The 23,536-nt window shown below is 49.5% G+C and overlaps 9 protein-coding genes across 9 annotated transcripts; 3 read left to right on the plus strand and 6 right to left on the minus strand.

The window, feature by feature from the left end:
• Positions 1 to 2,449: 2,449 nt before the first annotated feature.
• B0J16DRAFT_327970 (serine-threonine protein kinase 19-domain-containing protein) lies at positions 2,450 to 3,870 on the minus strand. Its single transcript, XM_046126179.1, has one exon. It carries the CDS (start codon positions 3,630 to 3,632, stop codon positions 2,538 to 2,540), a length of 1,095 nt encoding a protein of 364 aa, XP_045988981.1. The 5' UTR covers positions 3,633 to 3,870; the 3' UTR covers positions 2,450 to 2,537.
• A 161-nt stretch (positions 3,871 to 4,031) lies between these two features.
• B0J16DRAFT_278501 (sulfate transporter family-domain-containing protein) lies at positions 4,032 to 7,764 on the minus strand. The gene is made up of 5 exons (XM_046123839.1): positions 7,296 to 7,764; positions 6,557 to 7,234; positions 6,367 to 6,509; positions 5,770 to 6,316; positions 4,032 to 5,719 (listed from the first exon to the last, which is right to left on the minus strand). The coding sequence occupies exons 1-5, from the start codon at positions 7,522 to 7,524 to the stop codon at positions 4,077 to 4,079; spliced, it is 3,240 nt and encodes a 1,079-aa protein (XP_045988982.1). The 5' UTR covers positions 7,525 to 7,764; the 3' UTR covers positions 4,032 to 4,076.
• Positions 7,765 to 8,958: 1,194 nt separating this feature from the next.
• B0J16DRAFT_408976 (DNA replication complex GINS protein PSF1) lies at positions 8,959 to 10,033 on the minus strand. Its single transcript, XM_046133065.1, has 3 exons — positions 9,822 to 10,033; positions 9,245 to 9,765; positions 8,959 to 9,194 (listed from the first exon to the last, which is right to left on the minus strand). The coding sequence occupies exons 1-3, from the start codon at positions 9,846 to 9,848 to the stop codon at positions 9,101 to 9,103; spliced, it is 642 nt and encodes a 213-aa protein (XP_045988983.1). The 5' UTR covers positions 9,849 to 10,033; the 3' UTR covers positions 8,959 to 9,100.
• Positions 10,034 to 10,286: 253 nt separating this feature from the next.
• On the minus strand, positions 10,287 to 11,600 carry B0J16DRAFT_327978 (uncharacterized protein). The gene is made up of 4 exons (XM_046126180.1): positions 11,438 to 11,600; positions 11,330 to 11,369; positions 10,741 to 11,123; positions 10,287 to 10,689 (listed from the first exon to the last, which is right to left on the minus strand). The coding sequence occupies exons 1-4, from the start codon at positions 11,475 to 11,477 to the stop codon at positions 10,460 to 10,462; spliced, it is 693 nt and encodes a 230-aa protein (XP_045988984.1). The 5' UTR covers positions 11,478 to 11,600; the 3' UTR covers positions 10,287 to 10,459.
• Positions 11,601 to 11,757: 157 nt separating this feature from the next.
• B0J16DRAFT_327981 (proteasome complex subunit Rpn13 ubiquitin receptor-domain-containing protein) lies at positions 11,758 to 13,541 on the plus strand. Its single transcript, XM_046126181.1, has 4 exons — positions 11,758 to 11,937; positions 11,997 to 12,066; positions 12,120 to 12,609; positions 12,815 to 13,541. The coding sequence occupies exons 1-4, from the start codon at positions 11,887 to 11,889 to the stop codon at positions 13,374 to 13,376; spliced, it is 1,173 nt and encodes a 390-aa protein (XP_045988985.1). The 5' UTR covers positions 11,758 to 11,886; the 3' UTR covers positions 13,377 to 13,541.
• Positions 13,542 to 13,631: 90 nt separating this feature from the next.
• B0J16DRAFT_17540 (uncharacterized protein) lies at positions 13,632 to 15,190 on the plus strand. The gene is made up of 2 exons (XM_046122491.1): positions 13,632 to 14,100; positions 14,179 to 15,190. The coding sequence occupies exons 1-2, from the start codon at positions 13,831 to 13,833 to the stop codon at positions 15,040 to 15,042; spliced, it is 1,134 nt and encodes a 377-aa protein (XP_045988986.1). The 5' UTR covers positions 13,632 to 13,830; the 3' UTR covers positions 15,043 to 15,190.
• On the minus strand, positions 15,120 to 16,305 carry B0J16DRAFT_17545 (uncharacterized protein). Its single transcript, XM_046122493.1, has 2 exons — positions 15,371 to 16,305; positions 15,120 to 15,297 (listed from the first exon to the last, which is right to left on the minus strand). Exons 1-2 carry the CDS (start codon positions 16,170 to 16,172, stop codon positions 15,197 to 15,199), a joined length of 903 nt encoding a protein of 300 aa, XP_045988987.1. The 5' UTR covers positions 16,173 to 16,305; the 3' UTR covers positions 15,120 to 15,196.
• Positions 16,306 to 17,598: 1,293 nt separating this feature from the next.
• On the plus strand, positions 17,599 to 21,073 carry B0J16DRAFT_278513 (uncharacterized protein). The gene is made up of 2 exons (XM_046123840.1): positions 17,599 to 17,760; positions 17,814 to 21,073. Exon 2 carries the CDS (start codon positions 17,834 to 17,836, stop codon positions 20,837 to 20,839), a length of 3,006 nt encoding a protein of 1,001 aa, XP_045988988.1. The 5' UTR covers positions 17,599 to 17,760; positions 17,814 to 17,833; the 3' UTR covers positions 20,840 to 21,073.
• Positions 21,060 to 22,446, minus strand: B0J16DRAFT_296315 (emp24/gp25L/p24 family/GOLD-domain-containing protein). Its single transcript, XM_046124436.1, has 3 exons — positions 21,902 to 22,446; positions 21,637 to 21,844; positions 21,060 to 21,582 (listed from the first exon to the last, which is right to left on the minus strand). The coding sequence occupies exons 1-3, from the start codon at positions 22,097 to 22,099 to the stop codon at positions 21,377 to 21,379; spliced, it is 612 nt and encodes a 203-aa protein (XP_045988989.1). The 5' UTR covers positions 22,100 to 22,446; the 3' UTR covers positions 21,060 to 21,376.
• Between the last annotated feature and the right edge of the window lie 1,090 nt (positions 22,447 to 23,536).

Consider the following 23,536-nt stretch of genomic DNA (forward strand, 5'->3'; position numbering starts at 1 on the left):
TTCTTCATTTTGAAGGATCTACAGTATTTCAGACTAATTGCAGACCCTTATTGCTCATTAACGCCTGCTAGCAAGTCCCATTATAAATGGAGCTTTGTCCACAAAAGATCTAATGATCCTCAAGTGCAGACTTGGCAGGCAAAGTCATTGTACAGTACCTGCATGCCCCTCTCGAGAGGACGAGACCCTTGAGCAGTGTATTGATTACTTGGCAATGCTTGCAAGGGAACTCCCTTAACCGAAAATGCTCCCGGCGCTCCTCCAAAAAGTTGCAATTGATTCGCATCAAATACATCTCAACAGAGAATTTATCTCCATGTCAATAACCAACAGTTTCCTTTACAGCGAGCCCCTCAGCAAATCGAAACTCGTTGAAGGGAGAGGTTCCGATGCTACACTGGATCGCTGTCCTCCCAAACATCAACTCCATTGAGATGGTATTATTTCCGGGTCATCTTCAAAGATCAACATCATTCGAGGTTGAGCGGTCGTTGTCAAAGCGGCAAAGATTTTCAGCTTTTATCTCTTCGGTTCAAAGCCGATCAATGGTTCTGATGTACCCGCATATCATTGGTCTGGAGTGCAAAAATCTATGGGTGCAATTTTAATAACCCCCTGACGAAGTCACCAACACTCTGACCAACCTACCAACCTAACAACGCGGCTTATCGATGACTTTTGAATCTTGAACTTGGCTCGTGCCCCTTTCACTGACGGCCCCAGCTCTCCACCTACAGCACATGGCGGGCTTGGGCCAGACCCAGTCCTGTGGTGTCGTTGGCTTAAGAATTTCAACTTGCTTAGACGGTAGCAGTAAGCAATTTCTAGCTGCATGTGGTTATCACATTGGCGTTGTGTTTCAGTGATGTTAGTGGTGAATGCAAGGACTTTCTTGATCAACAAGACAAGGTGCTGATATTTGGCTAGTATTAAGCGGGATAAGAAGGTGCTTGATTGCAAGGGTTTCCATCACTTCATATTTGCCCCGATGTGACAGCCCTGTCTATGGTTTTCAGGTTCCACTGCCAACGGTTCTAACTTCTTTGACGGGCATTACGCCGTCCTCGAGGATCACTCATTTAGATCTCATCTCGCTCTTGACTTCATGGAAGTCCCTTCCGCCTATCACAAACCTCAACAGCTCGTGGGGTCATCACTTGAATTATCGGATTGCTTTGCTTGGACGACTTTAGTGGTTCACGACTTCTTCAGAGATCACGGCGACGGCATAAGGTTCTTCTATAAATGGGAATAACGATTCGTTGCTCGGATAATTGGGGTTTGACAAGCGATATTGCCTTAATAAGAAAATACTCGACGCTGAAAGAGCGTTGTGTCGAGACAGGCTCGGTCGAGTACATGGCCACACGCGACTCGGAACTGCTGCTATACCCAGACACATGCCAGTCTAAAATGATTGCATCAGTGTCACCAGAGCCGTTACTCGGATCAACGTCGCCTATAGGGCTTTCTTCTTATCCATTTGTGGTTCGAGGTCAACCTGGCCTCGTCTAACATCCCATCACACCTTACTTTTCATGCCTAAGCTGATCCAGGCGAGAAACCCTGGCTCGGATCGAACGTTTGTTGATAGCAACCCAGCTTGAAACCTCATGGTTGTTGGGCAACTGCTTGCTACCTGGTAGTATCAACTTTGCCAATACCCCGAAACAGGCTACGAGACACCAAAACACTTGTTGGGCTGATGGGTGTCTCACTGTGTTCGAAACACAAGCTCAGCATGCCTTGCGCGAGTCTGGATTTACCACCGTATGTAAGTACTCTGTGTTGTATATCAATTGTCAACTGTCAGCTGTCATAATCATGGGCCTATCGGTTGTTCGTTGAAATTGACAGTGGCCAACTCGAATGAAGATTTCCAGATGGAGGGTCACATCGCTTCAGCGATCAGGGGAGACAGGCTTATAATTCGTTCTGCTAAACAATCAGGCCTTGAGGCCCCGAGAGCAAACACGCAAGCCACCACTATTAATCCAGCGATACCCTTGCCCTTACATAGGTTGGAAGTATCACAAATTTGGCTTTCATGCTTGTTAAGCATTCCAATCACCTCAATCACAATTTAGTCACAGCGGTCACATCTAGAATACGCCTCTTCCGCCCCAGCTGAAAGAATGTCTCACTGTGTAAGATACGCACTGATGCATGGAGACTCGGTAAGCGATGTATAATGCTATCGTTTTATCATATCATACTGCCAAGGTCAATTATCAGTCCGATTTATGATATACCAAAAGCCCCTTTTATCGCCATGAGATGTCATTCATCGGAGCTCCGATTGTAGTTGGGTTAATCAAGTAAATTCGAAATCTGACTTGGCTGTCTGAAGCTGCAGTGCTGATGGGCAGGCTGTTTCAACCAACATTGGGATACACATGGGTTCGAGACAAATATTGTAGTTGTTGGATATCAACTTGGATAAAGTGTTCGAAACATAAACTTGCTTTGTAGTAACACCATGGTCTCATACACCACGATATCAATGCCATACGATATATGTACTGGAGTCATTCGTCTCAACCACCCAATGCCCTCACTCCCCTTCCTACGCTTCCCGTCTCAAATACTTCCACGACGCCCAGCCCAACTGCTTCTCCCAAAACCCAGGACCATTCGACTCCCCAGAACTCTTTCCACCTCGGCCCATACAAGCCCCCTCCCTCGAACCGCTCCTTCAGCCAGCTCTCCGGGCCTTCACCCCAGCGTGTTCGCCGTAGTGCATCCCGTACCCAGTCTACAGTAGCAGTAGCCAGCTTGAGATGTCGACCGTGGCCCGGCACCGCGATACGGAGACCAGATGGTGTAGAAGATGACCGTGTAAGTGTCGGGGCGCCGCCACCGCCGCCGGCGAGATGGATTGCATTACGGCCACCGACGGCAGAGACCGTACCGGAGGCAAAGCGTGAAACATGGTGAATCGACGTCAGGGTTGTTCGATCCTCGGGCCGTATGTCAAGAGTGCTCTCTGGCGTTGATGGCGTAGAACTTGTAAGAAAGCCCATTCGAATGAGCTCATCGGTTTGCTTGCCTTCCAAGGCATCCTTGTAAAGTATCTGTGTAGTTGGATTCTCTTTCAGGAAAGTCTTGAAGGAGTTTCTTGTGTCTTCAGTCAGAGATGCCTTATTAAGCATATCGTCGTAGTCAGACGTCTCTATCAACGCTTCACCTCCACCACCACGTCTCTCAACTCTCACTCTCCGCACTACACCCTTCATCACCAACTCCGCAAGTTCACGCTCCACCTTTCCCGGAGACCTCAATATCGCATTGAGATGTCCAACTGTAACAAGAGGTGCTGTTGTAGCGCGGTAGTTGAGCACTTCCGTCGTCCTGGTAGAGTTGAAACCTGTTCGTGGCACGGGACTGAACATCCGCGCTCGGATGTATCGCATAGCTTGAACGACATCCCTGAGTGTGAGATCTTCTTCTAAAACTTTTGCCAAACCTAGATCGTCGAGTTTGTCTTGAAATAAGTCTGCTTCTTGATCCTTAGGTTTGCGCGCTGGTCTTCTTGGCGTTGAGTTTGAGCATTTGCGAGATGGTGGTGATGATCTCATAGGCTTGGTAACTCGACCTGATTTACCAAGTATCGACCTGATAGTTTGCGGCATGATGGATAGCCGTGAGGTTTTGATGGTTTGCAGTTTGTGAGTTACTGGTCAAGTTTGAACCATCGAGTGTCGTTGTACGCCCTTCAGTTCGGTGGCGAACCAGTGGAGAAAATCACAGTTTGTTGTTTGGCTGTTATTCCCGAACCTTCAGCTTAAGGGAAAAGTTCAAGTGACTTGTAGAAAGCGAAAGACTACCCTTTAGAGAGATACTTGATAATACAATAGGAGTTTGGTGAAGTAGTTGAAGCTGATGATGACCCAGCAGTGTCTGGACAGAACTACCCTAGATGATTCGTACGGGCTGACTAACATGTGCTCCAATGGCTTAAACATTGCTGCCTGCCTCCTTAAAGTCTGCACCATCCAATCGCCGAAAATCACCAAAAGATGCGATAAATAGTTCCAATAAATATTAATTATTGTAGGATTGATCCAACGTCTAGTTTAGCCAGCTGTCGTCAGTATGTAAGAAGTAATGGCACTCATTCTCTCGCTTGTAAGCTTCAGTGATATTTTGAGCAACTCTCTTCCAATCTCCGGCTCCTTCTTCTGGATCCTCGCCCACTGGTCACGATCCATCAGCCAGACTACACAATCTCTTTCTACTACAGCCGTCGCAGTTCGATCAGTCTCGGAGAAGAAGGGCAGTTCACCAAGTGTTGTTCCAGCGACAATGCTCTCACAAAGCCACCCCTGAGGAAGATCGTACTCAGCACGCACAATACCACGTTCCAAAAGGTAGAATCCGTTGGCTTGCTCACCGCGCCTAAAGAGAACAGTGCCAGCTGGAACCTCACGCCGCGAGAAGTAAGAAATTGCGGGGAACCAGAAATCCTCGTTCTTGTCACTCAGGTCTTGGAAAACTTGGAGCATGAGACGAAGTGGTTCCTTGAAACTCTGCCACTTCTTCGGCCGTTGTACCTCGATGCTGCTCAGAGCGTCCCGAGCGGCCTCAGCGAGGTGGTTACGACGCGGAGAGTTGAAAGGCGGATCGAATGACGAGAAGCCAGATGACTTGTTTGAAGGGACATCCAGATTCTGCGCTGACTGTGCCGATATGCGTCTCAAAGAGTTGATCTCTTCTTGTCGGGCGTAAAGAGTCTTGAGTAGTTCGTTCTCACAGCTCTCGAGGGCTGAGTTGAGATTGGGCAACATCATGACTTCGATGCCATCGTTGCCAAGTCCAACAGCTCTCAGGTTACGGCCAAGTTGAGTTTCTGAGTCAACACCACTCAGGACAAGAACCACATCCTTGTTGTCCAGTAACCGGCTGATGGTATTGAAAGCTTCGCCCGCAGAGTAGTCGAGCCCTGTAACATGCCACATGTCGAGAATAAGAAATTTGATGGGTTGCTTGGTGAATGCGCTGTCCTCGAGAAGCGCTCGGATCCTTTCTTCCACACTGACGATGGTACCGAAGAAAAGGTAGCCTGTGAGCTTGGCGATGTAGATCTGTCGGCCGACCTCGTGCAAGTAACGCTGTTGAGAAGGGTTACGTCTGACAGTGGACGTAACAATATCGCCAGAGTAGTTTCCTCTAATAGCAGAGACACGAGATGTCTGTAAGATCAACGACACAAAGGCCAGCAGGATACCGACTCCGATACCAACAACAAAGTCGTGAATGCCCATTACGAGGACAATCACAACAACAGTCAGGTATTCGGCCAGCTTGAGCTTTTTACGTGGGAGCCATAGGGCCTCAAGCAGTAGCTCGAAACCAAGATCATAAATCAGAGTGCCCACCATCATAACGGGAATAAATCCAATAAGAGACGGTCCAATGATCATGACACCGAACGTGGCCGCGGCCAACATGTAACCTGCGAGGCGACTATTTCCTCCAGATCGCATAAAGAAGACGGTATTCGCATAGACGAGGTAATTTTGAATACTGCCAAAACAGCCAGACAACAAGTTGGAGTACCCGTGAAGCCTCAACTCCTTGTCAAGGTCAGCATGATCTTCGCCACTGTTAAGGGCCAAGGCAGGGACGTTGATAGGGACATGGAGGATGCCGAAGAAGGTCAAAGCAAGCATAGCAGGCACGCATTCGATAACCGCATCCCATCGAACAAGGTGAAACTCTGCACATAGTTAGCCAAGTGAAGTAAAAAGCCGCTTAGTATGCACTTACTGTAAAGGGTATAGAAATACCACCATGGCTCCCCAGAAGGAGGACCTTCGAAGATCCAGCCATGGTCACGTAGTGTATCAACATCTAGTGTATCCAACGCAAGTACAAAGAAATAGAAAATCAAAGGGATCGCTAGGATAAATAATGGAAGGAAGAACTTGGAGGTAATCTTGGACTGGCCGTAAAAGAGGATGATGGCAAGAACCAAGGGAACGACCCAGAGAGGCACAGTGGCTGGGTCAGAAAGCTGCTTTAGAGTGTCAAGGTTGTACTGTAGGCTGCCGTCAAGTCGAGCAGAAACCTCGAAGCCGGTAGCTATCAGGAACCAACCTACACCTCCAATGCAGCCAATAAGGATATGTCTGGGAATGAACCCGACCATATAACCAACTTTGAATCGGCCCATGAGATAGAAGACAAGTCCTGTCATCATGGCGCTGATGGAGAATGACACAATAGTAGTGGCGATCACGGCATCGGGGTTTTCTTCCCCAACAACTTCAGTGATCTTTCCTGCCATATTATGAAAGAAAGGTACAACCTCGATCTAATGCGAGTTAGAAGATATCAGTTTGAAGGGAAAAGGGGGCAACTGACCAGCTCAGAACCAACTGCACCCTTAAAAATACTGCCAGATGAAAAAGTGATTTGCGAAACAATAGTGCTAACATAAAAGACAGAAATTCCAGCAGATCCAAGGTGGGAGAAGATTGGTTTTCCTAATGGGAAAAGAATCATTCCTGTGACTGTTAGTTATCTTGCAGAGTCAAGAGTCCGTGAAACATACCATATGATAGAGCATCCAGAATGTTGAGCAGTAGACCAACAGCAACAGCCGGAAGACATGAGGCCGGGGTAAGGACTGCATTCTTCCAAAGCGCCTGGCGATCCCACTTCTTGGGATTGATAGCAACCGACATCCTCTCTTCCATTCTGTGACCGACTTCCACGAACCCATTGAACCATGAGCTCTTCGCCTGAGACTTCTGTCCCTCCAGATCGGAGTAAGATCGTCGGCCGTTTGAAGTTATCCGTGTAAGCAGAGGTGTCTGCTCTGTCGCACCCTGCGTGTGACTAACTCGGCGCTGTTCCTGCTCCGCTTGGTGATCGTCAACATGATCATCTTCATTCTCAACACTTGGCTGGTCTGGTGCGATCGATTGAGGAGGGGATCGCTTGAGAAGGTTGGCCAGTACTGACGGTCCTGCATCCGCATCGAGATCATCTTCTTGGCCATCTGGCGACGGTGGTTCAGGAACTTCGAGGATTGTTTTCGAGGAACGGGGGTTCTCAGCTGTAGACGAGTCGTCGACAACCTCTGAGTCGATCGAATCCTGGTACGACACTCTTGCTCGCTGGAGGACAGAAGAGTTTTGCTGTGTCTTGGGGTCGGAAAGCAAGTAAGTCGCAAGCTCAGCAGTGTCCTGGCGGACGGATCGAGCGTTCTGAATGCTATCCATCGGTGCTACGAATACATCAGAATAAACCGGATCGGTTGAACAGACGAATGTTTAAGTGTAACGTACCTAAGCTATCTCGCACAGAACCATGGATGAAAGACCTAATGGGTTCTCTGTGGCCGGCAGCAGAGCTAATCGAGGCCGGCCTTGCAATTGGAAGATGAGGACTATGGCCATGATGAGGAGGCGAGGTTGAAGGTTCGTCGCGCGGCAATTGGGCTTGTTCGTTGTCCCGCTGAGATGCAGCACTCAAAGCTCTCCTCCTCCAAGGCGTAAAGTTAAGCGGCGACGACATTTTGAAGTGAATTGGGACGGCCGCAAAGGCACCTTGCAGCTCGTTCTAGGTGTGTCGCATGAGCGAAAGGTTGGTGATACACTTTGTGTACTTGGATCTGTGTTGCTCTTCCAGGGTCCAAAGAATGAAGGGTATTCAAACAATAGCGAACGAGACAAGAAACATTCCAAGTGAAGCCTTCACGATGAAGAGAGATGGAGAAGAATTCCTGGGGAATGGAGTGACGAATGTCAAGCAATCAATCGATCAGTTGCGACGCACTCACCTCAAGGACCGGGGTGATGAAAGCGAGGTGGGTCGTCTCATGACACTATCAAACTTAGGCTCAGCATCCACATGCCCTGGAACCTGGCAGCTCAGCACTGTCCAGTAGGTCCTCTAGGCTAGTAGGTTGTCAACGGGCAACGAAACATGAATACGGCAAAAGTTAATTTCACAGTACGGTGATCGGGCGTCTTGTTGTTAGGCGCCTATATATCCCAATGTCCCTAATAACATTTCTTGATTTTGCTGCCGTAGCAGTCAATCATGTCGTCAAATGGCGTAAGAATCTTTTCATGATCCTGGAATCCTTGTCATGAGCCGGGCTCGGCATGAACGCCGCATTGCCTGCAGCTGCAGAACAGTTTTTTTTTTTCTTCCTCTTCTCTTTCCTCTCGGGCTCTCTTACTTTTTTTTCCTCGCTGCTTTTAGGCGACAAGACCCGCTAAGACTGACCTAGAACCCACTAACAACCGCCACCACCAACAAAACAGTGTCAAACTTGGTTGCAACGGCCGCCGAGTCTGGCCGGACGGGCCGAGTGGGTTAGCGCAGGGGGCATGGATGATAATGATAATGATAATGGCTGAGTTGAGAAGTGATAAGATGCCAATTGTTAGGTAAATCAGGATTCATTGCTTTATGTAAATCCGGTTCGGCTAAGATCATCCATCTATCAACAGCAGAGTCTTTCGACTAGGTACGCCTATCTATTCTAGAATGGAGACCGCGTATGCGGGGACGTTGAGATTCCCGCTGTCTGTTGCCGATCTTACGATGGAACTAATCTCTGATACTGAGCTCTAAGGCTGGACTGTATCGACCATGAAGCGGCATGCCATAAACTGACTCACTAAATCTGTCACTTGTGCTGCCCAGCCAATTTCTTTGTTGTCCTGAGGATTACGCAGACCAATTTCACATGCTATCCCTTCTTCTAGGGCTGAACTCTATTCTATTTCAGGCGTGAAATGTTTGTTATGGAATATGGCCTCTTCTCCTGACTCACAATATCCATGAAACGATGATGATGATTGATGAATTCACTGGTTCCACCACTACTACAACCATATTGAGGGGAATCCCCTTCCTGAGGGTTGCATTTCAGGCGAACGGGATACTCCATAGAGCTCGAAGATATTTACACATTGCATTGACTAACTGTGCAAAGCACTCAGTGTCCAGTCGCATAGAACGTGCATATCAATATGGCAGAGATTCAACATGCAATCGTATAAATACTCAACTAGCAGGGTATAATAATATAATAGTCATGACCATCTGAACCATCCAGCCCATCAAAGAACAAAGCCCTCTAATTAAGCTTATGTAAATATCCTTGCGCAATAAGTCTTTCGACGTCTCCTTGGCGAACATAAAACTGACTGTTCTTAGTCAAAGTGATGGCCCTAAACCAGTCAGCTCAATATCACTACCCAAGTGTTAGCATGTGACTCACCCGTATTCTGTTTGAATTTCTCCAGCATCTTTGAGCACTCGCACATCAATGAACAGGTCTCGCGGTGGCTCCAGGCTACCCGTAAGATCAATATCCGTCCATTGACCCTTGTACGCTGCCAAAAGATCGCTGTATTGTCTAAAGTACTCCTCCTCTTGGGGGCTCAGACTGCTTTTCGATGCATCGCTGGCTCCTGTGCTAGAGGCGCCCGCATCTCGTACTTGCTGGCCGGACAGATCACTCACGTCTGTTCCGTTCCATACCAGCTCCTCCAGCTTGTCCGTCCGCGTCCGGTGATAGGCAAGCAGACACCTTTTGTTCCTTCGCATAGATAGATGGTTTACGAGGAGTGTGCAGGCAACGGCCTGGTCGGCGCTGGGGTCGAAGGAACCTTGGAAAGGTTCGAGAAGTTCCCCGACATCTTTATCCAGATCCCTCACTTCTCGGGTCACGGCTCTGACTATTTCGGTTTGGTAAGGTGGTAGATGGGCCAAGTTCTGCGTCCGTTTGGCATGTTGGACCTGGTATCAAGAGTCAGAGCTGGCTTGCGGTACGGTGCGTTCGAAGGGAAGAGTACCAGCTTGTTGCCCAAGTCTCCGTACATGGTGCAGCCGATCCAGTTCTGTGTGCGATCAAAATTCCAAGCTTTTTATCTGCATATCCCGACTATTATGGATTGATAGAAAAAGAAGGTTTGTATAGTATTCTGAGAATGGCGGTCTAGTTACGTTCAAAGCAATGACATCTTCATTTTAGTGGTAGCATCAAAATTACAATGGTGTCGCGTTGTCTGGGATCAGCTTGACCGCGACTAGTAGTGGGCTCCATTAACGCGCCAAGTCTTCGACTACCCCGCCATCATATGGCCTAGAACGATATATCCACTTAACTGCATCTTTTGACGATGTGCCCCTCCTCGTAAACATTCGAGGCCTAAAAATTAATGATGGTGGCGGGGTAAGAGTTTTCTACCTCAATAGACTGCCACGTTGAGGTCCGAGAGATGATGATTGGCTTCACAAAGGATTACAGCAAACTTATATTTGTACTCAATCATTTTAATTTTTATTTTCATCATCTATGTTTGGTACGAAGGGGTAGGATTCATGACTTTTCCACCTTTACGTAGTTCATTTGAAAATCATAAAATCCCGTTGGTCATCAATCCTCGCCGTCGTGCCTCATCATAAGTTGACATAACTGAATGCAAGCTTTTTACAGCTTCTGCATGGCAGCAACGTCGGTGGACTGGACGTAGTCCTCGAGCTCCTGGATCTCCTCCTCGAGATCGGCGACGGAGACCTTCTCGTCCTCGACAACCATGTTGATCTGGAGCTTCTTGACACCGAAACCAACGGGGACGAGCTTGGAGGCACCCCAGGTAAGACCGTCCTTCTCAATAGCACGGACAGCAGCCTCGAGAGCAGCCATGTCGGTCTCATCATCTAGAAATGGTCAGCATAAAATTGAATTCAAATTTAGTAGAGAAAACTTACCCCAAGGCTTGACGTCAAGGGTGACGACGGACTTGGCGATGGTCTTGGGCTTAGCCTCCTTCTTCTTCTTGTACTCAGCAAGACGCTCCTCGCGGACGCGGGCGGCCTCGGCATCCTCCTCCTCGTCGCTGCCGAACAGGTCGACATCGTCATCATCCTCAGCCTCAGCCTTCTCAGGGGCCTGAGCGGGGTTGATGGTCACCTCAGCGGTCTCAGGACCGTAGGTGGTGTAGGGAGCAGAAGCATCACCAGGGAGAGTGGCGAACTGGCTCTCGTAGCTGGCGATGTGCTTGTACCATCGGGCGGCGTGGGGGTACTTCTCGGCGTCAGGGGAGCCAGAGAGGGCCTTGAAGGTAGCGACATCAGCTTGAGAGGCAGATTGGCTGAGACTGATGTTAGCACATAGTCTTGACTGGATAGTCGAGGTAAAAATGATGTGTTTGAAAACGACTCAGAGTTGCACAAGTGCTTGTTGCTTCATCAAACAGCGGGTCTTAAGCGCCTCTGAAACACGGACCAATTTGTCTCATCACAGAAGTTTTGCATCAAAGGGAAATGTGAAGAAATCTTGGGGGGAGAGAATACATACCCGACAATGTAAGAGCGGGTGCTCAACCAGTTGTTGAGCACTGAGTTCAGCTGTCAGTGTCCATGGCGCGGAAACTAGAGGCGCAAAAATATCAGGCCGGGGACATACCGGAAGCGCCAGCATCGGTAAGGAGGTCGGTGAAGCCCATTTTGAAGGATGTGAAGATTTGAGTCGGAAAAAGAAGAGAAAGGTCGGGTATTTGTAGAGCTGAGAAAGTTGCGAGAAAGAAATTGGGTTGTCTGGTCGATGTCCAAGGTGGGGTTTATGAGATTTTTCACCTAATTTGCTTTGACTGGGTCACCCTGCAACCTGAGGGGCGGAACGGACCATGTAGCGGATTAATTCTCTCCGCAGACCGACCTAGAAGCGTCATGGGTTAAAGTCTAGGTGGGTCTAGAGCTATGCTAGGTAACTGCCAGACTACATACCACAGCTTGACGACGTAAGAGCTTCTGCAGCCTTGTCAACCAAAATCGCCATTTAACACTTTGTACAGTTTCTTTCAACATACTCGACCACGGCCCTCTTCCAGCTTTGTCAATTAACAAATAACGACCATGCCAATCTCACCGATCATCACATTTAAGGCCGGCCAGTGCGAGGTCGATGTACGACAGCTCACCTGCGCTTCGAGATCCTAGTAGCACCCACTAACTTGACTCTCCAGACCTCCTCTAAGCCTTACAAGGTGAAGCCTCAGCCCGAGCCAGGCTACATCTACCTATACTCCGAAGATGGTGGGCTTTTTGACTTTCGGGTGTTGTTGGTACTTTGACTAATGTTCAAGCAGATCTCGTGCATTTCTGCTGGCGCAAGCGCAGCTCGCCCGTCGACGACCCCGAGGTGGACCTCATCATGGTTCCTACAGATGGCAGCTTCACTCCCTACGAATCCACAACATCTTCTGAACCCACCTCCAAGACCGATGGCCGTATTTTTGTCCTGAAGTTCTCTTCGTCCTCCCAACGACACATCTTCTGGCTACAGTCGAAGCCACAGAGCGAGAACGGAGACCCAGCCTACTACAGTCCCCGTGATCGCAAGATCGGCGACATCGTCCACCGCCTGCTACAGGGCGAAGAAGTCGATGTGTCTGAGGAGATGTCCACTGTTCGCAACAACGATCACGACGACGATGAGGATGAGACTATGGAGGACGCCGAGAACCAGCGCCCCCAGGGACACCGAGGCAGCGGGGGTGCAGGACCTGATGCTACAGGAGGAGATGTTCGAGAGGAGGGCGAGGGCTCGCGAGAGGGAGGAGCTGATGGTGCTAGAGCGTAGGTGATTCCCTTTGCGTGGTTAAACAGAACGGCGTGCGTGCATACATATGATGGAATTGGCATTTAGACCTTTATCTGGGACAGCAGGTTAAACTGTGTAAAGCTAGCTTTCTTCACTACGAGAGGAGAATTGGGAACTAGTGTCCTGGCGCTGGATCTGTGGCATCAACTTTGAAATGTGATAGCGCTGACGTGGTTTCAGGGCCTCTTCCTCAGCCCCTGATGCTGATGCCGCTGCTGCTGTGAGGAACTTCCTGGACTCTCTCCGAGGTCAATCAGGCCTCTCTGGTGGGCAGCAGCAACAACAACAAGGCGCTGATAAGGCGTACCCGTACCTCAACCACCTACTCCCGACCTCTATCACGGTACCCATGATCGAGTCAGCCCCTGAGGAGTTTGCCGACACATTAATCAGCTTCCTTCCACCTACTGTTGTCGTCCTTGCAAGTGGTTCATCAGATGCTGTCGACGGCAAGTCCGACCCACCAGCAGCTACTGTGGAAGCTGCCAAGGCCTCCCTATCTCTTGACGACAAGCGAACGTTGTTGAAGAAGGTCATGCGAAGCCCTCAGTTCAACCAGGCTCTGGCAAGTCTGACGATGGCTATTCGTGATGGTGGCCTGCCTAGCATTGCCGACGCTCTTGGAGTCAAGGTCCAGGATGGTGGATATCTACGAGGAAGTGGCATGCCTATGGGTGGTGGTCAGGCTGTCGAGGCATTCGTGAACGGTGTGAAGAAGACCGTTGAGGAGGAGAAGAAATGAATTGGGTGAACTCTTGTTCCTGAAGCATCTACCACGGCGTTGTTTCTTATTACAGTCTATCCAGATAAAGGTTGATGCTTACAAACGTTGGCGTTTCGCGGTTGAAGACTGGGGGCTTTTCATTCCGGAGATTCTAAATATATAATAGACTCATCAACATATCCATTATTATTTCCCTCATGTGAACACTGTAAAATTGGACATATCACTATCCCTTGGGAATCATGTTGTACAAGTCCTGGGTGGGGCTGTACGGTAGATTGTTGCCCAGGCGCCCCACGAGTCAGGACCCGGAAGGGATGCATACTGACGTACAGCGGCGCGCCTCAGGGTATTCGAAGCTCCATAACTTTAGCTCTTTAACATCCAAAATCCGAGCTTCAACCTCGACTTTCCAGTCGCATTGCCATTTGGACTCCTTGTTTATTTACCCGGCCGCCTGATAATCTTCACAATGGATCTGCCGTTTCCTACAGACCCTCGCGAATTCGATAGCGATGATCGCATTTCGTTTTCAAAGCTCGACAAGAAGTTCATCGCGGTTCATGACGACGGCAACGAGTACGAATTTGACGCCGATAACAAGCGATGGGTTCTTGCAGACGAAGAGCCATTGGAGCCCCCAGTAACTGATGCATACGACGATTTTGCTCAGTTTGCAGCGAATGAGGCTGCGGATGATAGTTCAAGGAAGCGCAAAAATGGATCGGGTCAGGATTCTGAGGTATGTTCGCATCATCACTTCATTGAGGCAGTCTCGATGCGCGTTGGCCAATGAACCTCAAACTGACTCTCTGCGAAGACTCCCGAACCAGGCAAACCTTCGCGACCAAACAAGAAGCAAAAAGCACCCCCACAACCCAGGCAGAACACAGCTGTCTACGTTACTGGTTTACCTGCGGATGCAACTGTCGAGGAAGTCCACGATCTTTTCTCGCGAAAATGCGGTGTCATTGCGGAAGAAATCGATAGCGGCGCACCACGAATCAAGCTTTACAATGACGGGGACGGCAACTTCAAGGGCGATGCTCTAATCGTTTTCTTCAAGCCCCAGAGTGTCGAGATGGCCATTATGCTCCTTGACGATACAGACTTCAGGGTTACTGCAAGCGGAACACGCGAGGGACGGATAAAAGTTCAAGCTGCCGATTCGAGTTACAAGAAGGTGAAATATGACCAAGAAGGTGGTGGCGATGAGCAGAAGAGCAATGGCGCAACTGAGCGCAAGCCACAGAACAACAATCGCGACAGGCAAAAGATCATTAAGAAGACCCAGAAATTGAACGCGAAGCTGACTGACTGGGATGACGATCTGCCGTACCCGGGACAGCCGGAGGCAGCAACCAAGTGGGATAAGCTCGTGATTCTTCAGCATATGTTTACGTTGGGAGAGCTTGAGGAGGACCCTGCTGCTCTGCTGGAAATCAAGGAGGACATCCGAGAAGAGTGCGCCAAGCTGGGAACAGTGACAAACGTTGTGCTGTTCGACCAAGAACCTGAGGGTATTGTCTCGGTCAAGTTCAAGGACGCAGAATCGGCCCTCGCATGCATCAATCTTATGCACGGAAGAAGATTTGACGGTCGAACGGTGGAGGCTTTCCTAGCAACAGGGAAGGAGAAGTTTAAGAAATCAAAGGACGAGGAGGCTCATGGAGACTCGGATTAGAAGCGACTATTTCTATATACAGTTGGAAGACGAGTCTTGATTAGAATGTAAGATACCCAGAACCCGAATATAGACAAAACTTCCCAAGCAATGCGTTCAATTTTCACAAAAAGAGCATTGTCATTCCTTTTCGTTCGCCTAACTCGAATTAGACTTACATGGGTTTGGGAGATATGCCCATTTCAAATTCTTCAGCGACTGTATACCAAATAGCGGCCTCAATGATGTTGCAGACGACCTGTAACTCTTCGTCATCTAATTTGGAGTTATGTTAGTCATTCTTTGCGTATATTTGGTTATGTAGTGGTTGCCTGAAAGCAAATCTCACCTCGTGGGGCGTAGACCATGAGAAAGTCTGGAGAGACTGGACTCTTGATGAACCGGCCAGTCCATGCCAGGGGGTGTCTTTGGCCCCAGCCTTTTTGCAACACCTCTTTGATGTCATCAGGGTGTAGACACATGTGCATCGAGTGATCTGAGTCATGAACGTGACAGATCTCACCCTGACAGTTTGTCTGTACTGGATGTCTGGCGAATAATGCTAAGCCATGCTTTTCAATGCACGACTTCTCGGTGCCAAACTTCTTCGGGTTACGATTTGCCATCTTTGCCATGGACCAGCGGAGAGATCGGTAGCATTCTTGAGAACCATGTTGGTCAAGCTGTCTTTGGGGAGCAATTCCAGCAACAACTGGGCGAGGACCTGCGCGGTATGGGAGACGTTGGCGGCGGAGAATACCTGATGTTGGGAGGCGCTGAGGATCAAGTTCTGGTGCTGCATATGGGTCTCTTAGAGCCCAAAGACGAAACCATGATATACGAAGGTAGCCGGCAAAGGTCGAGGGCGTACCACCAGGGCCCAGGTTGAGGAAGTTCACGTAGTCGTTGTGGACTAGCAATACTATGGGAACTAGAGCAACAAGAACCTGGGCATGGTAGGCGTCGAGGAAATGAATAAGGAGGATAAGGGCAATTGAAGACAAGAATATGTTTTGGCCATCAAGAGTAACTGAGATGGGTTGTTGGCGAAGGACGTATGAAGCCTTGAGAGATTCCAACTCAGCCTCTCCTTGGAGATGAGGAGGAGGAGAAGCTAGAGTCTCTGCGGAAGTGATTGCAACGGATGACATTTTCAGGAACAAGACATTGAATGTTTACTTTGTGATTGAATACAATAAATGGCGAACTTGTCAAGACAAAGTCTGCAACCACAATGACAATATCGCCCACAATGTGGTTGGTAGAATATGTGGGGGTCTAGGGAAGCCGTGTAAGTGTGATGTGATGCTGATGAGAGAGGAGCCCGGGGAGGTTCCTTCAGCTTTATAGAAGCATTGACTGATCGACCTTGCCGACGTAAAACGGGGAATAAGCCCAAAGTTCAGCTGATCTTCGTATCATATGCGGAGAGCCCAGAGGAGTCTGAGGAGAGAAGAGGGAGGCCAAGGATTGGAGACGGTGAAAGGGAGTGACAAGAGGGGATCGTCATATGTGCCTGTCCGTCCGGCAGCGTAAGTTATGGTAGGCGAGGAGCTATCAACCAACCATTCTAAGCCCATAAGCAATTGGTATTCTGGCACGGTTTGTTTACTTGGTTCTTTGCTTTGAGTTTCGTTGAAGACTCTCACACGTTGAAACATGATGAAGACTGAGGCTTGACTTGTGAGAGCTGCCCTTTTGATATCATACTGAAACATAACCCATTAACAGAGTAAAATCTCTTCCGAGGAGTGCAGTAGAGCAACAAGTGTCACGAGCTACAGAATAAGCCTTGATAGCGCACGGCTTCTGTATGGCTGAGACATTGTAAGTTTAGTGAATTGATATGCTGCAGCCCCCGCCAGGCATGACGTTGGATTGAGAGCTACAGCATTCAATAAAATCAACGCTATTACTTCAGTGCCGTCTAGCCTTTATCAAACTTTCCTCCTTGGGCTCCATCCGCCGCTAATAAGCCATGACATAGTTTGGATAGATTGTCGTTCCGTTAACAGTAAAGCTTCAACCGTGTAAGCCAAGCTTCCATGCCAAGGCTACCCTGAACAAGATGAAGTATGGGTGGTCAGCCAATATCTAGACGCTATCTAAACGCCAATCTGCCTGGATTTCTACGTATGAACACGAATCCTTCATGGGAATACGCCGCGAATTCTCGTAAATTTCTTGACTTTTTCGGATCCTTCAAACGATTTCTGTGTTGGTTGAATACCCAAAATGGTAGACTGCTTGGATTGACTCGCTAGCTAGACGAACTCGACAGCTCGTCTAACAAAGAGGTGGTGTTCACAACCTGAGATAATACAACAAAACAATAGAGAGGGAAAACTTCAGTCAGAAATCTCACCTCCAATATGATACCTTGGTCGCATTCTTCCAGCGTTTATTGGTTGCTACGAATTAAGGCAAGCCCATCAATAGCTGACGTCGTGTCTAAGCCTAAGCTCGACGTTGCTCAGCAACAACCGGATCCGTAACAAAACAAACCAGCGAATGATGGAGCTCGAATCATGGGTCAACCACCAACTAAGAGCGGTCTAAAGACTTGCATGGCGACCTCCTCCAGCACTTTTTGCTCTTCATGACAACTTTTCTACACGAGTTTGATATCTTGTTCAGTTTAATTGTTTCCTTTCGTTGAGCGTTATCAATTCTATTTCAGCAATTAAGAGTACATATCACAAACTCGAGAAACTCTCCGTCCAGGGTCTCTACCCAGTGGTTAGTTATGAGACCCAGAATTCCTATCATGGCTGCTAACATTACTCTCTCAGACATACAATCGTAACCCATCATGGGTTTACTAAAGAACCCTCTTCGATCTAGCAAGCCGAAGCTCCCACTTTATCAAAAAGTGAACTCCCCAACTAAAGAACGATATTCGGACGACGACTACACTACTACCGATGATGAGAGTGATTATGAAGATGAGCCATACTCGCCCGAGAGCTCTTCGGCCGGCTCTTCAAGACATACATCTGGATCTGCGAACAGCGGACTCTTGATGCTGCCTAGCCACCAGAAGAAGCCTCTTCCTCTTCGACGGAGGATCGCCAAAGTCTACCCTTACCGAGTGCCAAACAAGGTCACACGCTACCTGTTCTGCACAGTGATAACATTCATCATTGTTATGGTTCTTAGTCTAGTCCGCGCCAGTCAAGTCGAGAACTGGAAGGTTGCCAATGGCAAGGTTGACAACAGACCGCCCCCACCACCACCTGCATGGGAGAAGTTCCCTTTCCTGGAGAGATACTATGGTGGACTCAAGACCTTGTCTACTTTCGAAGAAGTCAAGCCCGAGTGGCCTCATGTTAAGAACGAGCCCGAGAGCAATGACTGGAACAAGCTGAACGAGATCAAGAGCGGCAAGGAAGGCGACAAGGACAAGGACAGTGAGGAAACCGACAAGGCCACCACTGAAGAGATTGAAGCCGAGGCTCAAGGAACCAAGGCTCCTAAGAAGGAGACCCGGGACGAACCTAAGGCCAAGGACGACACCAAGGATGACTCTAAGGACACAAAGGAGGATAAGTCCAAGGACGAACCCCAAGTTCCCCAGAAGAAGCTGCCCAAGAGCAACGACTGGAGTGGTTACTTGAACAAGACCGAAGAGACAGGCATGAAGGAATGTTTCCTGGATGTTGATGGCACAGTCCGAGTCCCCCAGCTGCGATACTACAAGGGTCGTCCCCATGGCTTCCCCGAGCATGCTATCGGATCTTACGAGACCCTGGACCTGCCCGAGGACATTTGCTTCGATCGTTACGGCCGCTACGGTCCCTACGGATTCGGCTACTCCTCACGCAACGGTGGTCTCAGCGTTGGTGAGCATGGCCAGAAGGAGGGTTCAGATGCTGTCTGGGAAAAGACACCTCGCGTGGATTACCGACAGATTGACTGGGCTGATGTTCAGCGACGCTGCTTCAAGACCAACCAAGCTCGTTTCAAGGAGCTGCCTGAGAAGACTCAGACTCCTCATGGATTCTTCGCTTATGAGCCTAAGCCTAAGGCCCTCCCTAGCTCTACTCTCGCGCGCCGGGGTGTTGAAGAGGAGAAGCTTAAGACTGGAAAGGAGACTGCTACCCCTAAGGTCGAAACTGCTAAGACACAAGAGGCTCAGCCTAAGCAGACCAGCTCTGAGGAAGTCAAGTCAAAGGCCCAAGAGCCAAAGACCGCTGAGTCTAAGGTTGGAAGCTCAAAGGCTGAAGCTACCAAAGCTGCTGAGACTTCCAAGACCGCGACCCCTAAGCCTGAACAATCTGCTACTAAGGAATCTCGACCTGAGAAGCCCAAGTCCGACAACACTGAGACCGAGTCCCAGGATACTGAGGAGCCAGAAGCTCCCAAGGTTGAGTCACACAAGGCCTCTGGAGGATTGTCACGAACAGCCGTCGTCGTGCGCTGCTGGGATGAATACAACTGGCGCGAGGATGACATTGCCCACCTTCGATCTCTCATCACCGAACTTGCTGTGACCTCTGGTGGACGTTACGATATTCACCTGCTTGTCCAGGTCAAGAATGAAGCCGCCCACCCTGTATGGGCAGACGAGAGAATCTACCAGGAACGCATTGAAGAGTCCATCCCTGAGGAGTTCCGAGGTCTCGTGACTCTCTGGTCAGAGACTCAGATGCTCGCTCTTTACCAGGGTATCTACGATCACTTTACTCGCGGTCCCGATCTGCCCGTTCACGGTGTCTACCGCGGTCTTTCCATGGCTATGCAGTACTTTGCCCATAAGCACCCTGAGTACGACTACTTCTGGCAGTGGGAGATGGATGTGCGCTACACCGGTCACTACTACGATCTCTTCAGCAAGCTTGAGAACTGGTCCAAGGCCCAGCCCCGCAAGGGTCTCTGGGAGCGCAACTCTCGCTTCTACTTCCCCAGCATTCACGGTAGCTGGGAGGATTTCTCACAGATGTCTCGTGTTCAGAGCCAGATGGGAACTGTTAGTGCTGATAACGTCTGGAAGGGTGTTCCTGGCTTTGATGGCAAGACTCCTGACCACGATACCAAGGGCCACCGCACTGTTTGGGGACCTCTTCGTCCCAAGGACGATGATGACTGGTTTGAGCCTGGCAATGATCCCGTTGCTCCTACATCTTATGAGAAGGATCACTACCAGTGGGGTGTTGGTGAGGAAGCCGACTACATTGCGCTCAACCCCATCTTCAACCCCGACGGTACAACTTGGGGCCTCAAGGATGATATCACCGGCTTCAACCGATCAGACGGACTCCCCCCTCGCCGCGCCAATATTATCACCACTGCGCGTATGTCTCGCCGCCTGTTGACGACCATGCACAAGATGACTGCTTTCAAGAAGCAATTCGCCTTCCCTGAAATGTGGCCTGCCACTGTTGCTCTCCAGCACGGCTACAAGGCTGTCTCCGTCCCTCACCCAGTCTATGTCGACCGAGCCTGGCCTCCTGCCTACATGGCCCAGGTCTTCAACAACGGCCGTGATGGCACAAGCGGCGGCTCCCGCACCAGCATCTTCGGTGACCGCGAGCACAACATGCACGGTCTCTCTTGGTTCTACAACTCAGGCTTTGCACCCAACATGTACCGTCGCTGGTTAGGTCTCCGAGTCAACAACGACGGCGGCGAGGAGTTTGAGGGCACTGAAGATAAGAGCAAGAAGGGCAAGGGAGTCGGCAACATGCGCGGCGGTGAGGGCAGAATGTGTCTGCCTCCTATGCTACTACATCCTGTCAAGGATGTTGAGTTGCCCGTTGAAGCTCCCGAAGCTGAAGCTGAGCAGGGTAAAGCTCCCGCATCTGATCCTGGAGCCTAAGTCTCCCTTTCCCTTTTCTGCATAGAGGACTCCGAGAGTCATTGTACGGCGTTTTGAGGTTTTGCTTTTCTGGTGTTTTATAATGGGTTCATGTCCTGCCATGTATGCAATGAAATATGTCAACGGAATGATAATGACTTTTCAAGCTGCCAGGCACTGTAGTATATATGGCTACGTATCTTTTGGGTACTGATTTAGACTGGATGGTTAAATAATGAACATGCTATTTCATAAAGATATGAAGATTGGTCTACAGTGAACACTTGCAAGCGCTAGATTTCTTTCCCTAACTGCATGATTTCGTCCAAATCATAGTGGTATTTGGCTTAACGTAAAATGTTTTATACACATGCCTTATTGTCACATTTGCGCAGATTGTAACTGCTCTTTTGTATGATCATTTCATCCAACCCGAAGCTCCAAGTTTTACGCCGGCATGTCCTTCGCAACTGCGACGTATAAACAAATAGCGATTACCCGGGCAATTCTCCATATCGGCCCCTTTTCTCATATCATCGCATAAGCTTGAATGGTTCCTTAAACCACGCGCTTGACCTCGAAGAAGCGTCGCAGCCACCAGACCTGGAAGAGAGACTCGCCAATGACGACACCAATAACGAACATGTTCCACCACTTGACTCGGCTGTTTGTACTCTCGGCGGTGTTTCGGTGGGTGCGCTCACGCATGACGATATACTCTTGTTCGTCCTTGACTTGGGCAAGGAGGTCAGACAGCTTGCGGACTGAAAGGACGTTAGTGACCGCATTGAAATCTTACAGAAGGGAGAAGAAATTACCTTCACGATCGAGGGGGTCGGCGGGCATCTCATGCTCGGCCACGTAGACAATTCCGTGGACGTTGAAGGAGACCTCCTTGGTGTTGGCAGTCCAGGCCTCGTTACCAAAGCAGTAAACATATTTTCCATCGTGCTTGGCTGTGAAAGAATAGTCGCCGTTGGAGATACTCTTCTCGTTTGTCTCGTATTGACCAGTAGGGTTGGTGATCTGTCCAAGTTAGCGTCTTGTCCTGATACCCAGCAAGTACCTTCTCTGAACACATACCCAGAAGTCGATATCGAGGTTGCCTGCGCTACCAAATTCACGATCGCCAACCTGGAAGGTCACGGTCATAGTGTCATCCTTGTGGAGGCTCTCGTGGAAGCATTCTCGACCGTGGGCGGGCAGAACAATGTTGTGAGCAGTGACGGCTGTGAAGACAGCGGCAGCCACGAGGGCCTTGGCCGCAGAGACGAAGTACATTATGGAGATGGGAGTCGAGGTCGGATATCGATTGATCGCTATAGCTTCGAAATGAACGTCGTGGTCGTTTTGCGATCCTACAGTGTTATCATGTCCCTGTTGGAGCTATACTGTCCACTAAAGTCAAGAATGGAGACGGGCTGTCGAACCGCAGCGAATTGACACCTTTCCGCTGCTAATTGGAGGGACAGGGGGCCTGTTGTTTGCTTGCTGTTGCGGCTCTCTTCCTGACTGGGCAGCCACGGTTTTGCCGAGCTTGAGACATGAGTTCCTGCCAGCTTGCAGCTTCTATTCTTACCAAAATTCACAAGCCAATCCCGCGTCCCCAAGCCTAAAAGGGGGAAAGTGGGTAAGCTTTGGTGAGGTGGGGCTCTGTGGCTTGGGAGAGGGCATGCTAGGGATTAAGGTACCTTGAATTGTCGTTTATCTGTCCTCGCGAATACCTCGTACCTTGAAAAGGGATGAGAGAGCGGGACCTGGTTGCGCGGCATTCAAGCTTTTAATGTCTAGCATTAAGAAATGGAACACATATCGAAAGATGGCCTTCGAAGGCTAACATCATACAATCATTTTTGGATAGTCTTTCACAAACATTACCTAGAAAAAAAGACTTACCTAAAATTGTGCTCAATAAGAATCGTTGATCAGAGCCTCCCGTCGCTCTCTTATCACGTACCCGCTTTAACGAGAATAAGTACCCGAGATCAGAGAGGTCACTGACCATGTGGCGGTGCAATTGCGTTTTCTGCCCCTCATCCCTCCCTGTCCACTGCAACAATCCCCTGAAATTGAATTGAAAACAGGCCCTGGGCTCCAGTATCCCCCCTGCAAGTAACCTGTAAACAGTCCAGTAACAGCGCTGCACGCTCACCAGCCTCAGCCCCGGTAGCAGAACAGCCCGAGGCCAAGGAAAAAAAGACATGTCTCTCACCCCTCTCCCTAAAGAGTGATCCATTCTCACACCGACAAGTGCAAACCACACGACAGCGCCCACCCCCAATCCAATCCATCCATATTATCCATCCATCCATCGTCGCTCGTCGTTTTTTCTGCACCACCACTCCAAGGACCGCCCCACGATCCAGTAAGTTCAGCGTCTTTGTATATTGTTTGAGTATCTTCAGATCTCGCTCTTTGCTGCCTGACTATTCCCGCTCTTCGTCTCGATGGCTTCGACAAGCTACGTCCGTCTCATGCTGTCGCCGCCCGATGATCCAGATTCGCCGCCATGCTATTCCCCCCGTTGATCCGCCTCGTGACGGCCTGAACCACCAATATCGACGTACAGCATGGCATAGCTGGCTTCAATGGATTACGGCGGCAGCCTGGGACAACAGCGCTTACAAGCTCGAGCCTCCAGGACTTGGATGATGTTGACGATGGAGAGGCGTTAATGGATGAGCTCTTGATCGCTGCCTTGTTCATCAACTTAGGTGT

Source organism: Fusarium flagelliforme (assembly GCF_020744385.1).
Source record: "Fusarium flagelliforme strain FIESC 12 MPI-CAGE-AA-0113 chromosome Unknown B0J16scaffold_1, whole genome shotgun sequence".
NCBI classification, from domain to species: domain Eukaryota; kingdom Fungi; phylum Ascomycota; class Sordariomycetes; order Hypocreales; family Nectriaceae; genus Fusarium; species Fusarium flagelliforme.